Source organism: Bos indicus x Bos taurus, chromosome 10 (genome assembly GCF_003369695.1).
Source record: "Bos indicus x Bos taurus breed Angus x Brahman F1 hybrid chromosome 10, Bos_hybrid_MaternalHap_v2.0, whole genome shotgun sequence".
Lineage (NCBI taxonomy): Eukaryota > Metazoa > Chordata > Mammalia > Artiodactyla > Bovidae > Bos > Bos indicus x Bos taurus.
Window position 1 is genome coordinate 53,779,870 of NC_040085.1, and position 18,833 is coordinate 53,798,702.

General features: G+C 36.2%; 1 protein-coding gene across 9 annotated transcripts in view; it reads left to right on the top strand.

Annotated features, from left to right (window-relative positions):
• GABPB1 (GA binding protein transcription factor subunit beta 1) overlaps positions 1 to 18,833 on the top strand; it is a 71,587-nt gene that overhangs the window by 37,268 nt on the left and 15,486 nt on the right. For 5 of the 9 annotated variants that reach the window (XM_027554033.1, XM_027554032.1, XM_027554037.1 and 2 more), the window contains 5 exons: positions 2,313 to 2,420; positions 7,402 to 7,569; positions 9,227 to 9,421; positions 11,343 to 11,490; positions 11,844 to 11,957. In XM_027554033.1, the coding sequence (XP_027409834.1) occupies positions 2,313 to 2,420; positions 7,402 to 7,569; positions 9,227 to 9,421; positions 11,343 to 11,490; positions 11,844 to 11,957 (733 nt within the window). The remainder of the gene's footprint in view (positions 1 to 2,312; positions 2,421 to 7,401; positions 7,570 to 9,226; positions 9,422 to 11,342; positions 11,491 to 11,843; positions 11,958 to 18,833) is intronic. The other 4 variants (XM_027554036.1, XM_027554038.1, XM_027554034.1 and 1 more) reach the window with 1 other exon arrangement.

The window sequence follows — 18,833 nt, forward strand, 5'->3', positions numbered from 1 at the left end:
TGATTTATTACTATGTAAGAAGGGGACGACAGAGGATGAGATGGCTGGATGGTATCACCGACTTGATGGACATGAGTTTGAGTGTACTTGGGGAGTTGGTGATGGACAGGGAGGCCTGGTGTGCTTAACGATTCATGGGATTGCAAAGAGTCGGACACGACTGAGTGACTGAACTGAACTGAAGACATATTTTAAAATGCATATTTGGGGGAAAGACTTATTTCATTGTAAAAGCAGGTTAATATGAAATTTTGGTCATCCATTACTATCTTTGTTAGTATGGCCAGTTTAGATTTTGCTCTGCCTCTGTAGAACAGGGGTCTTTCTTTTTTACCTTATCCACTCCAGTACTCTTGCCTGGAAAATCCCATGGATGGAGGAGCCTGGTAGGCTGCAGTCCATGGGTTCACGAAGAGTCGGACACGACTGAGCGACTTCACTTTCCCTTTTCACTTACGTGCATTGGAGAAAGAAATGGCGACCCATTCAAGTGTTCTTGCCTGGAGAATCCCAGGGACGGCGGAGCCTGGTGGGCTGCCGTCTATGGAGTTGCACAGAGTCAGACACGACTGAAGTGACTTAGCAGCAGCAGCAGCCTTTAGTGTAGGACATTATTATTGTAGATTCTTTGCCTAGTGAATATGATGTTAATTCACATCCAGCTGGTACATATTCCCTAGGAAAAATTCTTCATTGAAGAACAATAACCTCTTTTGATTTTAGTACTTTTAGTGGGATAATGGAATATTTTGGGTTCCGGTGACTACAGCAAGGTATGAATAAGAGAATGGGAGAAAAAAGAAAAGAATATCAGAAACTCAAGAGTGAAAATGTTGTGTCACAAAAAGGCATATAAACCCCCCCCCCCATAAAATCCACAAGAGCATATGGTGGTTTTTCTTATTTTTCACGTAGGTTATATTATGAATTATTTGTATTCTTACAGATTGAACAGCTATAAGAAATTCTTTCCTGTCTAGTGACAAATGCCTGTTTTGGACATAAGCATCTCACCTAGTCACCCAGTATTAACATCTATTCCTGGTTACTCTTTCTGTTTGGTATTTCTGTGTTATGAAATCTACTAAAAAATAGAATAATTTAAGCACAAACATGTTCTTTTGGGGACATTTTTTAACCAGCCCTTTTAGATTTCCTAACACCTCTATGTGTGATGTATTCTGTTCCTTTCTGGTATAAATAACCTCTCTGAGCTCTGTCAACATCCTTCTCAACACATACGCCTTTCCCCTCTTCCTAGATAATACTTGTTCATAGCAGACTGGGATACACTAATCAACCTGACACTCCTCTCTTATAATTTATTTCCCCTCAACTCAAACAGTATTCACTTTTTGAGACAAATTCATGCGCCAGTCATGTTTCTTGTGTAAATTTAAGGTGTTGTCTATCTTCCCTTCCATACAACCTTCGTATTCTACCTGTTGCCTTTCCTGTGGATACATATAACATCATTGAATAGTCTTTCTGGATTTGGGAACTTTCTTCTCCCTTGGATTCGAGCATTTCTGATACTTTAAAAATCTTTCTTTCCCTACGTATTCCTGTTATGCTCTTTCCCCAACAGATATTTCAGTATTTCTTATTCAAGACAATACACACACCCACCCACTCCCTAGACTGTGACGTTAGTTTTTTTCAGATACCTTGTGTATCTTGTATTCAGGATTTCAGTTACAGGGCATACTTACTTTATAGATGCTTAGTGAGACACATACTCTATTGATAATACTGTTAGACTCTCTTTTCCTTATTGTCATTAAATGTAAATTGTGCCTTTTCTGAAAGAACATACATGCAAATCCCTGTACAAGGATTGAAAATACTTATTTTCAAGTTCTGAGCACATTTACAAAAGAAAATTATGATAGATTTATTTTAAATTTTTACCAGTTAAAGAGGGTAATGTATTTACTTTATTTATGTTTATATTTGCGAGCTAATTTTATTGCTGCAGCTCCTCCGGTGAAAACAGTTTATTGCTAGTTTTACATTCTAGAGAAGCTTTCTCTACCTCTTACCTCTTCTATTTTTTTTTTTTTTTTTACTAGCTATGTTCAGAGAATTCAAACTAATTTTATTACCCTAGGTAAAAATTTAATAAGAAAGAAAAATCTGCTTCCAAAGTTCAAATAAAAATTACTTTTGTGTGATCTGTAGTTTCAGATTAACTATATCACAACCTTTTAAAGAGATAATTGAGAAATGACTTATTAATAAAGATAGAAGGGGAAAGAAGTCATGTCATAATATATAAATGGAGATGTTAAATTCACCTGTGTTTTGTTTAGATGTCCCTGGTAGATTTGGGAAAGAAGCTTTTAGAAGCGGCACGAGCAGGTCAAGATGATGAAGTTCGTATTTTGATGGCTAATGGAGCTCCTTTTACTACAGACTGGGTAAAGAATGATTTTAACGTTGTGGGTTTTTTTTTCTTTCTTCTTGTTCTCACTTTTTGTTTTTCCAGTTAAAAGTTTAGTCAGTATTGTGTTTATAAATGGTGAAAAGTAATTTTTTTCTTTGCAAATTTGTTTGCAGTTTTAGACTTACAGCTTTTTTTTATATAGTTTTTTTAAAAAAATATTGGACAACCTTATCTAAATATTCTGTCCAACCATGGATTTTTCCTTAAATTATGCATTTCAGTAATGTAGGATGAATGTAAAAGGTAGCTGCTTGAGATTTAATTTAAAGGCCTTATAAATAGCATAGATAGAATTTATAATTCAGAAAAAACAAATTTGGTGTTAATGTTATAATTGATTCTAAAAAGTAAAAGTGTTTGCATTTCAATTGATACTTGTGAAACTATTACAAACATGACCCAGAAGGAAGAAAGATATGGGAAGGAGTTCTTAGTAATTATAGAAGGCAATTGTGAAGAAGATAAAAACCTTAACTATTCAATTCTGCAGGTAAATCAAAAGGGATGTTCTTGGTAGTATGGAGGGTTAAGAATCTGGATTAATTCTCCCACTGGTAATGACTAAAAATTCCAGAGTTTTGATTTTGTTGTTTTTAGCTTACTTGTTCCATGTTCTTTTTTATTTTTTATTCAGAACAAATTTTTTTATTATGGAAAATTTCAAACACATTAACCCCTGCATACCCTTCAAAAATTATCAAATCAGATGAGTCTTGTTTTCTCTGTAGTCCCATTTACTTTCTTTATTTTGTATTATTTTAAAGTAAATTTCAGGAACCATTTTGTTTCATCCATAGATTTCAGCACCTGTCTTTAAAAGATAAAGATTTTTTGACTGAATATTAAAAAAAAAATTGTTAGTCCACCAATGAGTTAGACAGGGATTATCAGCCTGAAAAACCAGGCGAAGGCCAGAGCCAGAGAAATTTCACACTTAGAACATTTACCGACTCAGTACGTCTATTTGCTTGTTGGTTTTCCCACCTCCCTGGCATAGGTGACTTTAGAGGAAGACCTGAGACTGCTCACACAGAGAAGTCTTATAGAGATACTTTCCCCATAATACTGGAATCCCAGAGAGATGTACCTTCATGGTAAGGGTAAACCAGAAATACCCTTCCTTCCTCCTGCCTGCCCTTGCCCCTGTTGGATACTGCAAGACAAATCAACCGGCCTGATCTAAGTATCAAATGGAGAGAGGAAAATTTTTGTTGATGTGAATTTGGAGTCAAACATTTGTGGCCTTAACTAATAAATACTTATATATTCTGCAAAACCATGAAGTGAAAAATGAATTTAAAGTGATCTTTGGACTAGAAGTTTCCCCAGGTCTCTGACATGAGCAAATGAATATCCTTTTTGGAGGGACCTACTTCATCCCAGACTTTATATCCACAAATGAAATTCCACGAAAAATGAATGGTCGGAAATAATTGAAGACACAGGGACACAAAGCAACTTGGATAATAACCCACTGGAACAACTGATAGCATTAAGCAGACTTATAAGGACTGTAGATAAAATTTTAACAACAGATGAGGAGCAGCTGAAGAGAAAATTAGTAAATAAAAATCATCCACAGTGCAGCACAGAGAAGAATAGAAAATATGAATGATGTCAGGAGTCCTGAAGGCTAGTGTGTGAGAAAGTCTAACATATATCTGATCATAAATCTACAAGGAGAGTGAGAATAGGGATGAAATTATTTTTAAAAGATAATGGTTTAGATTTCCCAAGACTGGTGAAAGATGGTAGCTCACAGATTCAAGTAACCCAGTAAATCTCCAGCAGGATCAATAAAAACAATCAGTACACATCTAGACACATCATTGTGATCCTGTAGTACATCAAGACAAAAAGCCTTCGAAACACCAATGAGGTATCGCCTCACACCTATTAGAATGGCTGTCATCAAAAAAATCTTCACATAAATATTGGCTTGAATGTGGAGAAAAGGAAATTCTTGTGCACTGTTGATGGGGAAGTAAACTGGTGCAGTCACTATGGAAAATGGTGTGGAGGTTCCACAAAGAATTAAAAATAGAACTATCTAGCAGTTCCACTAGTATCATACTGCTAGTGTGATCTAGCAGTTCCACTCCTGGGTATCTTATCTGGAAAAAATGAAAACTCTCAATTTGAAGAGCTGCATGTACCCCAATGTTCATAGCAGTGCTATTTGTAATAGCCAAGATATAAAAGAAATCTGAGTGTCTACCAACACAAAAATGGATACAGGAGATGTGGAATATTACTCAGCTATAAAAGAATGAGATTCTGCCATTTGTAGCAATGTAAGTTAGAGAAAGACAAATACTGTATGATCCCACTTGTTTGTGGAATCTATAAATATATATAGCAAAATAGAAACTGGACTCACAGATATAGAAAACAAACTAGTAGGGAGAGAGAAGCCAGGAGGGACAAAATAGGATATAGGATTAAGAGATACAAACTATGTATAAAATAGATATGCAACAAAGATATATTGTATAACACAGGGAATTGTAGCCATTATTTTATAATAACTTTTAATGAAGTATAATCTATAGAAATACTGAATCACTAGGCTATATACCTGAAACTAATATAATACTGTAAATCAGTTATACTTCCATTAAAAAAAAAAACCTTGAAAAAACACCCAAAAACCTTAAGAAAAATTGTCAATAATACATAGAAATTCCCATGACAGTAATGACAAAGGAGATAGGGCAAATAGCTTGATATGGTACTTTACTAAAGTGAAAGTTTAAATGATCAATAAACATGAAAAGATGCTCAGGTACATTAAAATTGGGCAAATGCAAAGTAAAATCATGAAATACTATTGCATATTCACCAGATTAGCAAAAACAAAATTAAGAAGTCTGGCAGTACCAGCTATTGGTGAGGAGATTCATATATTGATACAAACATTTTGGAGGACAATTTGGCAGTACCTTGTAAGTCTGAATATGTACCTGCCCTAAGGAATAGCTATTGAACTTCAAAGAATATTCCCAAAGGAAACTCTTGTTAATAAACTTGAGACATGTGTAAGACTATTTTTAGTAGCAGCATTATTCATAATAACAAAAAACTAGAAATTTTAATGTTTAGAATAGATTGGTTAAATTAATTGTGGCTTATTCACTTGGTAGAAAGTTACAAAGCATAGAAAATAAGTGAACCACACTTAAATTCATCAACATGGGTGAATCTTAGGATGTTACGCAAAAGAAGGCAAGTCTCAGGGAAATACATGAAATGTGATTCTATTTAAGTAAAGCTCAGCAGGCAGAACCAAAGTATATTACTTAGAGATATATAGTAATAATAAAAAAAGCAAAGTAAAACAATGTTTATCCCAACTTCAGGGATTAAGGGAAGGGTTTTTTAGGGAGTGGCATGTAGAAAGATTTTAAATTTTGGTAATGTTTTATTTCTAGACTGTGATGGTGTTTACCTTATTTTTTCCCTTTAAACTACATATATGTATGAATATATATATGTATTTTTTGTATCATCAACCAAAAAGGTAGGGTCTCAAGAAGAAAAAATAAACCTTATAGCATACTAAGTAGAGCTCATGGCTGCTGAATGGGCTGCTGAGATACTTATTAAATATTAGAATATAAGAGTATAGAAAGGGCCAGTTTAAGAAACAGAATAGAATATGGAGAAAGAAAGGACTGTTTAAGAATCTTCTTTGATCTGCTGGAATGACCATCCCTTAAAAATACAAGGCTTTTAATAGTACTAAAATAAGTATTCCAAGGGTAAGTGAATTCCATTTTTACCATGTATTAAGAGCACATGCCTAGCTTTGTATTATGACTCTTGCTGTGTGACTTCAGGCATATGAATAACCTCTTTGTGCTTAGTTTCTTTTACTGCCAAATGAGGATAGTAATAGTACCTATGTTATAAGGAGATTAAATGAGATAATAAGTGTAAAGGCCTTAGAATAGTGCTTGCTATGGAAACAGAAGCCTTAGTTGCTATTATTACTGTAGTGGTGTTAGCAAATCACGTGTTCTAGTGAACTATCTTGGTTCTTTAAAATGAATGCCTTGATAATCATAGAGTTGTAGGGACTTTCTGTGCTTCTAAATGCTTGGGATATAATGTAATTCTAATTTTGACCTGTTAAAAATTATACCTCTGATAAAGCTCTTCTTCACATATTAGTATGTATTTCCCCTGTATGAATGTTGTGTTAATGTAGTGACTGGGCCACATGGAATCAATTTCAGGAGAACTGGGCTCTGTTTTGGTTCTTTTTTAAAAAATTTTTATTGGCACATATAGTTGGTGATGGACAGGGAGGCCTGGCGTGCTGCAGTTCATGGCGTCGCAAAGAGCCGAACATGACTGAGCGACTGAACTGAACTGAATAGTTGATTTACAGTGTTGTGTTAGTTTCTGCTGTGAATTTTGGATATGTCTTAACTCACCTTTGGCAGTGCACCTCAGATTAGATTTTTCCCTTGAAAAATGACTGTATGAACTCCTTTAAAAAGATTACTGAGGTGCTGTAATTCCTATGAAACAGTTTAATGTAAAAATACACATTAGCATTTATTTGATATGAGTTTCATAGATGAAAAGTTTTGTGTGAGTAGTATAGGGAAAACATCCTAGTACTCAAAAATTTCTCAAACTCTAATTTCTGATGAAATTAATTTTGTTTAGACTATTGATCTGATAAAAAAATACAGCACGTTTGAATTAAATAAAATATTGACTTTTCTTCCTCACTGAGAAACGAATGGGACTTCTTGAAGGTTCCTTTGAAGAGACTGTGATCAGCAAAAATTACTCCTTTTCAGTTTTGAGTTACTGTTGTTAACATTTGATAAAAAGATAATCTGCTTGCTCTGTGGACACAATATATAAAATATAAGGTAGAAATAGAATTATATTTAAAAATGACTATACGTGTGGGTTTTTTTTTTTTTCTTGTGGTGTAGCTGGGAACTTCTCCACTTCATCTGGCAGCACAGTATGGACATTATTCCACCACAGAAGTACTACTCCGAGCTGGTGTAAGTAGAGATGCCAGAACCAAAGTGGACCGAACGCCATTGCATATGGCTGCCTCTGAGGGCCACGCCAGCATAGTGGAAGTTTTGCTTAAGGTATGTGTTCTCTTTTTCTACTCTGCTTTTGAAAGTCAGCCCACAGAGGTTTATAAAACCATAGTGGTTTTGTAAGAGGGAGAAGGGAACTAGTTTTGTTACTGGCCAGGGTCCTTGGACTCCTTAATCAATAGAAGTTAGTAAGAGACCAGACAAGAAATTCAGGCAGGAAAAAAAAAAAGAAAAAGAAATTCAGGCAGGGCTTTTTAGGGACTTGTGCTTCAGCATGAGGGAGTGAAAATAGGTAACAGGTTCTCTTGCTCATTCTTTGAGGAGGGAGAAGCTGGTCCCTTAAATAGGGTGAGGGTAGGGGCCAGTCCAGCCATTAGGTAGGAGGGGTTGCTTGAGTGGACTGCCCTCCCCCTTGCTGGAGCTGTGTATAGCACCCAGCTTTTGCTCCCAGCACCTCAGAAGTGGCAGTTGGGATTTTGGTCGTTTTGTATTTAATGTTCATAATTTGCCCCAATCGCACATGCAGTTATTTTTAGTCCCCATGGTTTCTCTGTATTCTGTTGCTAGAGGAGGTATTTGTCCAGGTGTAGGCACTGCAGCAAAGGGTCTCAGGTCCCAGCCTGTCTCAGTTTGATTGAATGTCTGCCTTTTCTATGCCTGTTATCTCACTTTTTGTGTGTAACCATTCATTTAAATGAAAATTATCTTAAAGTTTTATTTTGTGGGGGGAAAAATTTTGTATGTATGTTTTTAGTTAAGTCAGACAGTTTATTTCTTAGATCTTGGTCTTTGCTATCAGCGACCCATAACTTTGTCTTACTCAACACATTTTAAATGTACATTGAAGGGAATGTTAGTTTGGATAATTAACAAACAAACTAGTATGGACAGGGCTTTTTCTTTAATCATCTAAATGCCAAAGAGAAAATTCTGAAACAGAGAGTGTTAGATGTAGATATTCTTTTTTTTTTTTTTTAGATGTAGATATTCTTAATCTTTTTTATTCTAGCCTCTAGATCAACTTATCTAAAAAATATACAGTGTAAGCCATAAATACAAATCATATGTAATTCTAGATTTTCTATTAGCTACATTTAAAAAGTAAAAGTTTTTCATATTATATTTTATTTAATTCAGTATATATAAAAAATTATTTCAATATGAATCAGTATAAAATTATTACTGAGATGTTTTACATCCTTTTTTTGGTGTGATGTCTTTGAATTCCTGTGTATTTATATACACAACATCTGTATTCAGACTACATATGTCTAGTGACTACCATTATGAATTGTGTACCTCTAGAAAGATCCCTATTAATTCATTATATTGCACTGGTTTTGAAAGCAAAGGATATTTTTGTGTAAATAAGGGGATGGAGGGTTTTGGAGGAAGCCATATGGTTTTCCTTCACTCCTTATGCCATTTTAGCCCTTCATGCTCATGACTGGGTGGCTGAAACAATAATTGCTGTATTCCTGAGAAATTAGAAAGAAGGCAGTTGGGAAAGCCAGCATGATAGGAAACTGACTAAGTAACAAATGTGTGGTGATTCTGGGAACATGGATTATTCAGCACACAGAAATAAGAGTTGATCATGTTAGTAACAAATTCTTGGTTTAAAGCACAATGGTTAGTATTTTCATATCAGGACTTTTTTATATTTCATATTTTAGAAATTTCTTATTTTGAAATATTTTTATAGCATGGTGCTGATGTTAATGCAAAGGACATGTTGAAGATGACAGCTTTACATTGGGCCACGGAACACAATCATCAAGAGGTGGTGGAACTTTTAATCAAATATGGTGCTGATGTACACACGCAAAGTAAATTTTGTAAAACTGCATTTGATATTTCAATAGACAATGGAAATGAAGATTTAGCAGAGATACTACAGGTAACTTTTGGCTTTAACTTAAAATAGAAAATAATAAAGGTCTCTGTCATATGAATGATTTAACTATTTACCTTATAGGTTTTTTTTTTAATTTATTTTTTAATTGAAGTATAGTTGCTTTACAGAATTTTGTTGTTTTCTGTCCAACCTCAACATGAATCAGCCATAGGTATACATATATCCCTTCCCTTTTGAGCCTCCTTCCCATCTCCCTCCCCATCCCATCCCTCTGGGTTGACACAGAGCCCCTGTTTGAGTTTCCTGAGCCATACAGCAAATTCCCATTGGGAATCTATTTTACATATGGTAATGTAAGTTTCCATGTTACTCTTTCCATACATCTCACCCTCTCTTCCCCTCTCCCCATGTCCATAAGTCTATTCTCTATGTCTGTTTCTCCATTGCTGCCCAGTAAATAAATTCTTCAGAACCATTTTTTTAGATTCCATATATGTGTGTTAGAATACGATATTTATCTTTCTCTTTCTGACTCACTTCACTCTGTATAATAGGTTCTAGGTTCATCCACCTTATCAGAACTGACTCAAATGTGTTCCTTTTTATGGCTGAGTGATATTCCATTGTGTATATGTACCACAACTTCTTTATCCATTCATCTGTCGATGGGCATCTAGCTTGCTTCCATGTTCTAGCTATTGAAAATAATGTTGCAATGTACAACAGGATAGATTTTTCTTTTTCGACCCTGGTTTCCTCAGGGTATTATTTAGCTTATAGTTTTTCATTTTGGACATTATTTTGGACAGACCTATTCCTCTTTCACTTCCTTTTTGTTCATTACTGTTTATTTTCCTAATTATAAGACCATAGTCTTTGCATGTAACATTAGAAGATTAGATAAACTGATGAGTTTCGGTGTTTTTAAGGTTCTGAATTCCCTTCTAGACATTTTATTCTATTAATTATTTTATTGCATGTTTGGATACCATATCATTTTTCAACTCTGTTGTCCTCCCACTGAAGTTTTTTTTAAGTAACCATAATAATGTCCCCTTGGTGAGTAATGGTAGTCTTCATCATTCTGATCGGTTTATTTTTTCATCCTCAAAAAAGTCTGTTTATGAACACAGTTATTTATGGCTTTTGGACAAGTTTTCCTAATAACCAGCATTACGTCTCTTTTCTTTAGCTAGACAATATTGATGTAAATTATCTTCTTTACTTATTGCTTCTTGTTCTTCTTCCCAGTAGAACTCTTCTATAAGACCATATGAGTCTATTGAACTTCACCTAGTTACTTAAAATATGTTGTATATTCAGGGAAATAAACACATGCTGTGCTTCTTTCAATTTTTTTTTCTTCTGACTGCAGTTTGGGGCCTAGAATTGAGGATGGAGAACAATTGGGAAGGATGTGCTTTATATAGGTAGTGTTATATATTGCCAAACATAGTAGAGAACATAATTTTGATTTAAATAATTTGTTTTCTCTAACTACAGGGCAGCAGAATATCTTTCAGTTGTAATACATACCTGTGTGTGTGTATATATATATATATATATTTTTTTTTTTTTTCCTTTCCCCTCCGCACAGCTTGTAAGATCTTAGTTCCCTAGCCAAGAGCTGAACCTACACCCTTAGCATTGAAAGCACAGAGTCCTAAACACTGGCCCACCAGGGAGTTCCCTCAACTGTGTTCTGTAAAAGTCTCTCAGATACTAATTTCTCCTCACATGGGATTTTTGCTGCTTTATCTAATCAGGAAACTTAGGATATAAATCCATACCTATGATTTACTTCTGTACTTTCAATAGACCATAAACAAAGCTTTTCATTTGTATTATATAATTCTTGGATTACAGAATCTTCCTTTATATTTGTGTTTGTATGATATTAAAAGTCTGTGCTGTATGTTCTGGTTGTAATTCTGAAAAACAGCTCTGGTAATTTGTTGCCTAGATTGCTATGCAGAACCAAATCAACACAAACCCAGAGAGTCCCGACACTGTGACGATACATGCTGCAACACCGCAGTTTATCATTGGACCTGGAGGGGTGGTGAACCTAACAGGTCTGGTATCTTCAGAAAATTCATCCAAGGCAACAGGTATTGAGATGCATATAGGATAGCTATTGGGATTTTATGCTTTAGTAGGTATACATCCTTTTAAGAAAGGACTGTTGGAGAATAAGGGTAAGATTATATTAGCCACCTTGGTTTTCTTTCTTATAATTGGCAAAAATCAAACTTTTATGAGAAAAATAATCTAAAGAAAGGTGATACTGCAAAACATACTTACAATATGACCTTTCAAAAGCTAATGCTATCCAAGCTTGTTTTCCCAAAACTAATATTATCCAAGCTTCATTTAACAGTTGAATAAAGTAAAGTAGTTTGTCAGAAAAATGCCCTAGATTAAATTCCTTAAAGATTCAAACCTGTTTTCTCCTTTCTTGTAGATGAAACGGGTGTGTCTGCTGTTCAGTTTGGAAACTCCTCTACGTCAGTATTAGCTACGTTAGCTGCCTTAGCTGAAGCCTCTGCTCCACTGTCCAATTCTTCCGAAACTCCAGGTTAGAAAAATAAGTCAAAATGTGTACATCAGAAGTTGGAGATTCAAATATTGACAAAGGCCAGGAAGAAAATTTGGAAGGTGAAAGGGGATAGGCTTGAGTTTATGGCCATCTGAGAAGGTCGGGCAGGGTGAGGGTGCCCATGCTATCCACTCTAGCTGATTTTATTAAGATCCTCAGTCTGTGTCGCCAGGTTCTGTTTTTTTTCATGGGAAGCTGAAAATCTGGGTTTTAAAAGGATATAAAAATTTGGCAATCAATTAAAATTAATTAAAATTATTAACAAACTTGTATGATTCACGGGAAACATATCTGCTTACCCAATTTAGCTTTGTTTTACTAGGCTGTGACTTTGTGTAAAAAGTAGATAAATATATATGAACTTGCTGTCTTTCTCATAACTTAAATTTTGGCAGTTGTATTAGAATGACTTAAAATCTTAATGACTGACAAAACCAGGAAGTAGCATACCAACAACTACCATTATAGGCTAACCTGGGGTTAAATGATTACAGACAATATTAATAGCCAATTTAGATAAGGTTTACCTTATATTATATTATAAGGTTTACCTTATTATATTCGGTTGGCCAAAAAATTCGTTTGGGTGTTGTGGAAAAACCCAAAAGAACGTTTTGGCCAACCCAGTACTTAACCAAACTAGTTCTTGCTGTAATTATGTAAGTGAAATTCTTTTTTTAATTAGAGAATTAAAAAAACTCCACAAAATTATTTTTCTTACTGTAGTTTAAGCCACTATATTTGGACAGTGCTTATGAAAGTAAAGAATAATGTTGTTTTCATTATTTAAATTAATGGTTTTTTTTAGTGTGACTAATAATAATAACAACAACAGTTCACTGCGTGTTTACTGCGAGTGCTTTCAGGTCAGTTCAGTTGAGTTTGGTGTGTGCTTTGCACTGTGGCAAGCATTTTATTTACGATCTCATTTAATCTTCACCAGAAAGATTGAAGGTAGATATTACTGGATTTGTGTCTTTAAGGCGGTGACTGGAGGATGTATTTTTTAGGGGAGGGAGTACCTCTCTCTCTCCTTTCTCTCTCCCTCCCTCCCTCCCAACTCCCTCCCTTCCTTTCTCCCCACACCTCCACCCCCAACTAGTGATAGTAAACATTTCTTCATTCTCCAGCTTCTTTAGCATTGTAACCAGTGTTTGAATCGAAACCTTTGTATTTGGGAATCTGAAGATTTTTCTGAATCCCCTTTTCACAGTAGCAGCTATGTGCATCATCCTATTGACGTGTGGCTTTTATGACCTGTGCCAAAGGATCTCTTCAGAACCTTTGTAATTGCAAAAGCGTATCAGAGAAAGTTAATTTCATTGGTGGGTTTCTGTTTGATTAAACTTGTAAATATTTTTGCCTTTATTAAAGTACATATCACTGTAAATGCATCCTTTCTTCAAAGTCAGCTGAAGTATTGGCATTTAGACGTTTGGCTCCATGAATTGGTCATAACAACTTTTCTTCAACCTTTGAAAATGTTATGTGTGGTCTAGTCTGAGAGAATTGGTAATAATAGTTGACTTTTATTGCATGTGACTTGCAATCTTCTGTGAACACAATAATTTTTCATTTCACTGCTACGTCATAGTGGGATCTTTCTGAAGATACTTTAAGAGTTTGAATTAAGTTTAAGTTCAGGTGAGTACATTGACACCAGTGTAAACAACTCAGCTGAAGTGTGTAATCACATAAAGAAATAGCTTCTCACAGGTTGGTTTACACATGCTCAGTCAAGTTATTTCTCTGCCTCTTGGCTGTCTAGTTTCTGTTGATATCGGTTGTCAGACTCATCCTAATTTAGAAATGTTGTATGATTTTTCAAGGACATCTCAGGATCTGGGAAATTAATTAATACGTCCATTTGTATATGATGAAATTGAGGTTTTGTGAAGGTTAAATAGTTTTGCACAAAGTAGCAAGGCTATTTAGTGATGAAAGGAAGTTCGTGCTCAAGGTCTGACTTATTCCTAAGTTGTGTGTCTGTGGCTACTAAGTACACTGTTTCCTCTATGCAGTTTCTTCAGGTTATAATTTGGTTTGTGATAAGAATAAATATTTGTAATTATCACTACTTTTACTTCTGAGGTAAATATGTTGAAACAGTCTGTTGAAATAAATGTCTTCCTTTTTGTCCTAAATGGCTGAAGAACAAAATATAAGAACCTTCAGTACACTAATTGGTCTGCTCAGATTCTTTCCTTTTACTGGTGCTAAGTATTGCAGTAAACATGTCTTCTGATGCTATATAACCAGACTGTAGCCGCAAGTGAACTGCGTTTGAAATGGAGGCTAGCTGGCATATATGGTCCTATATATAGAAAATTGGTGCTTATGATAGTCTAGGAAACCATGCTATTTCATTTGAACTATGGCTTTAAAACATTCTTTCATGATTATGTTAGAAGCGTCTTTGATGTATAAAACAAACCTTAATGTTAGTTGAATGGGAGCATCATAGAGGAAATTGGTCTAGTATAATGCTTTCACTGTGAAACCCAATGATACCTCCATCTTCTTGATGTTACAAGCAAATATAACTTCGGATTGCCAATTACTTCCTTACTAGTATTTTTATTAAATATTTCCAGTTTTGTTCTTTCCTCATAAACCTTTATTTTGCTAAGCATTTAACTTGTTTGATTAAATTTTTCATCTCCATGCATAATTTTCATAATTATTGGTCTAATAGAAGTACAAAAAAGTAATTCAATAAGTCTCATTATACCCTGATGAGTTTGGTGCTAATGTTCATTTTTACTGGTTTTTTGAGAGTTTTTGTTTCAGTTCCTGAGTCCATAGGCCTATGCTAATTTTCATAGTTATATTAAATAATTACTAGCAGAGAAAGCAATGGTACCCCACTCCAGTACTCTTGCCTGGAGAATCCCATGGACGGAGGAGCCTGGTGGGCTGCAGTTCATGGGGTCGCTGAGTTGGACACAACTGAGCAACTTCACTTTCACTTTTCACTTTCATGCATTCAAGAAGGAAATGGCAACCCACTCCAGTGCTCTTGCCTGGAGAATCCCAGGGACGAAGGAGCCTGGTGGGCTGCCATCTATGGGGTCTCACAGAGTTGGACATGACTGAAGCGACTTAGCAGCAGCAGCAGCTCTATCTTGGTACAGGTGAGGCCAGAAAAAGATGATGAAACAATTGATGTAAGTCATAAATTAAATTTGGCATCTGCCTGTAATGCAGGAGACCTGGGTTCGATCCCTGGGTTGGGAAGATCTCCTGGAGAAGGGAATGGTTACCCATTCCAGTATTCTTGCGTGGAGAATCCCATAGACAGAGGAGTCCGGTGGGCTACAGACCACAGGGTTGCAAAGAGTCAGACGCAACTAAGTGACCAACAGTTTTACTTTTGATGGTTAATATGTACAGGGTTCTTGCTATGAGCTTGTCATTGTGCTGAGTGGTTTACTTGCATTATTTGCATTATGTCATTTTGTTGTCACAATAGTCATCTGGTTAATATAAGGGATTACTCAGCAAACTCATAAGAAAGTGATACATCAATCAAAATGCTAAGTTATTTATTTTTAACTTCTTTTTAAGGAAGGATACAACTGTCTTTTGATACATTAAATTAGCTCATTTTGGAAATAAATCAGTGAAAAAATTTCTAGCCTCTAATAAAAGTATCAGGGCTTCCCTGGGGGGTCAGTGGTGAAGAATTTGCCTGCCAAGCAGGATATGAGGGTTCAGTCTCTGGGACAGGAAGATCAACTGGAGAAGGAAATGGCAACACACTCCAGTGTTCTTGCCTGGGAAGTCCCATGGACAGAGGAGCCTGGTGGGCTGCGGTCCATGGAGTGGCAAAAGAGTTGGAAATGACTTGGCGACCAAACAACAACAACAACAACAACAACAACAACAAAAAGTATGCCTCCACAGTTTACAAAATACTTGTTTAAAACATCCTTTATAGGAACTTCCCTGGTGGTCCAGTGGTTAAGACTCTGCTCTTCTAATGCAGGGGACGTGAGTTTGATACTTGGTTGGGGAATTAAGATCCCACGTGCCCTGTGGGGAGTTCAAAATTTTTTTTAAAAAATCAAAAAAATAAGTCCTTCATAATGTTGGAAAGGGATAATTCAGGAGAAATATCAGGCAACTCAAACATTAATATAATAGTTGTCATTTTCTGTTATTAAAACTAGTAGAATTTTTGCTTGGAGATAGTTGGAAATGATCTTGTTAATTTATGTACCCAATGATTAGAAGGCTGTATTCCTTTAAATATTCTGTGATTCAAGTTTTCTACTAATTTAAATTCCTCTCAGTTATGTAGTTTGAATTAATATGATAATATCATAAGAGTAGCTTTCTTACATTTTGTGTGAATCAGAGTCACCTTCTCAATAATTCATTTGCCGCAGTTCTTTCCCAGTGGATTCTGATTCAGTAGGTTTAGGGTGAGGCCCTGACATCTGTATTTTTAATGTGTTCTCAAAAGTGACTCTGATGGCACACCAAAATTTAAGAATTTGACGCAAATTTTAGAAGATCTATTTCTTACTACTAATACGTTGGATATAAAAACTATCTAAAGATTGTGAGTGTACTACAGCAAAGATTTGCTTGAATAATATATATTTCTTATTTATTTCACTTTTATGTGTAATTTAATATTTATTCAACTCTTTATGGGGTGCATAGGTGAATCTCTACTAAGGAAAAGATGTAGGCGAAAGGAATGGCTTTCTTAATAGCTTTAATAGTTGAGTATACTGCTACTTTGGTATAAGAAGATGAAAGAAAAACTATACAAAAAAACTATAAAAAAAGGTCTTCACGACCCAGATAATCATGATGGTGTGATCACTCACTCAGAGCCAGACATCCTGGAATGCACAGTCAAGTGGGCCAAGCATCACGACAAACAAAGCTAGTGGAGGTGATGGAATTCCAATGGACCTAAAATCCTAAAAGATGATGCTGTGAAAGTGCTGCACTCAGTATGCCAGCAAATCTGGAAAACTCAGCATGGCCACAGGACTGGAAAAGATCAGTTTTCATTCCAATCCCAAAGAAAGGCAATGCCAAAGAATGCTCATACTACTACTACTACTACTAAGTCGCTTCAGTCGTGTCCGACTCTGTGCAACCCCATGGACTGCAGCCTACCAGGCTTCTCTGTCCGTGGGATTCTCCAGGCAAGAACACTGGAGTGGGTTGCCATTTCCTTCTCGAATGCATGAAAATGGAAAGTGAAAGTGAAGTCGTTCAGTCGTGTCCGACTCTTAGCGACCCCATGGACTTCAGCCTACCAGGCTCTTCCATCCATGGGATTTTCCAGGCAACAGTACTGGAGTGGGGCGCCATTGCCTTCTCCCAAGAATGTTCATACTACCGCACAATTGCACTCATCTCACATGCTAGCAAAGTAATGCTCAAAATTCTCCAAGCCAGGCTTCAACAGTATGTGAACTGTGAACTTCCAGATGTTCAAGCTGGATTTAGAAAAGGCAGAGGAACCAGAGATCAAATTGCCAACATCTGTTGGATCATCAAAAAAGCAAGAGAGTTCCAGAAAAACATCTGCTTTATTGACTACACCAAAGCCATTGACTATATGGATCACCACAAACTGGAAAATTCTTGAAGAGATGGGAATACCAGACCACCTGATCTGCCTCCTGAGAAATATGTATGCAGGTCAGGAAGCAACAGTTAGAACTGGACATGGAACAACAGTTCAGTCGTTCAGTCGTGTCCGACTCTTTGCAACCCCATGGACTGCAGCACGCCAGGCCTCCATGTCTATCACCAACTCCCAGAGTTTACTCAAACTCATGTCCATTGAGTTGGTGATGCCATCCAACCATCTTATCCTCTGTCGTCCCCTTCTCCTCCCACCTTCAATCTTTCCCAGCATCAGGGTCTTTTCAAATGAGTCAGCTCTTTGCATCAGGTGGCCAAAGTATTGGAGTTTCAGCTTCAGCATCAGTCATTCCAATGAATATTCAGGACTGATTTCCTTTAAGATGGACTGGTTGGATCTCCTTGCAGTCTAAGGGACTCTCAAGAGTCTTCTCCAACACCACAGTTCAAAAGCATCAATTCTTCGGTGCTCAGCTTTATTTATAGTCCAACTCTTGCATCCATACATGACTACTGGAGAAACCATAGCTTTGACTAGATGGACCTTTGTTGGTAAAGTAATGTCTCAGCTTTTTAATATGCTGTCTAGATTGATCATAACTTTTCTTTGAAGGAGCAAGCGTCTTTTAATTTCATGGCTTCAGTCACCATCTGCAGTGATTTTGGAGCCCAAAAAGATAAAAGTCTGTCACTGTTTCCACTGTTGCCCCATCTATTTGCCATGAAGTGATGGGACCAGATGCCATGATCTTTGTTTTCTGAATGTTGAGTTTTAAGCCAACTTTTTCACTCTCCTCTTGCACTTTCATCTAGAGGCTCTTTAGTTCTTCACTTTCTGCCATAAGGGTGGTGTCATCTGCATATCTGAGGTTATTGATATTGCTTCATCCAGCCCAGCATTTCTCATGATGTACTCTTGCATATAAGTTAAATAAGCAGGGTGGATATACAGCTTTGACATACTCCTTTCCTGATTTGGAACCAGTCTGTTGTTCCATGTCCAGTTCTAACTGTTGCTTCCTGATCTGCCTACTGATTTCTCAAGAGGCAGGTCGGGTGGTCTGATATTCCCATCTCTTTAAGAATTTTCCACAGTTTGTTGTGATCCACACAGTCAAAGGCTTTGGCATAGTCAATAAAGTGGAAGTAGATGTTATTCTAGAGCTCTTGCTTTTTCAGTGATCCAACAGATGTTAGCAATTTGATTTCTGGTTCCTCTGCCTTTTCTAAATCCAGCGT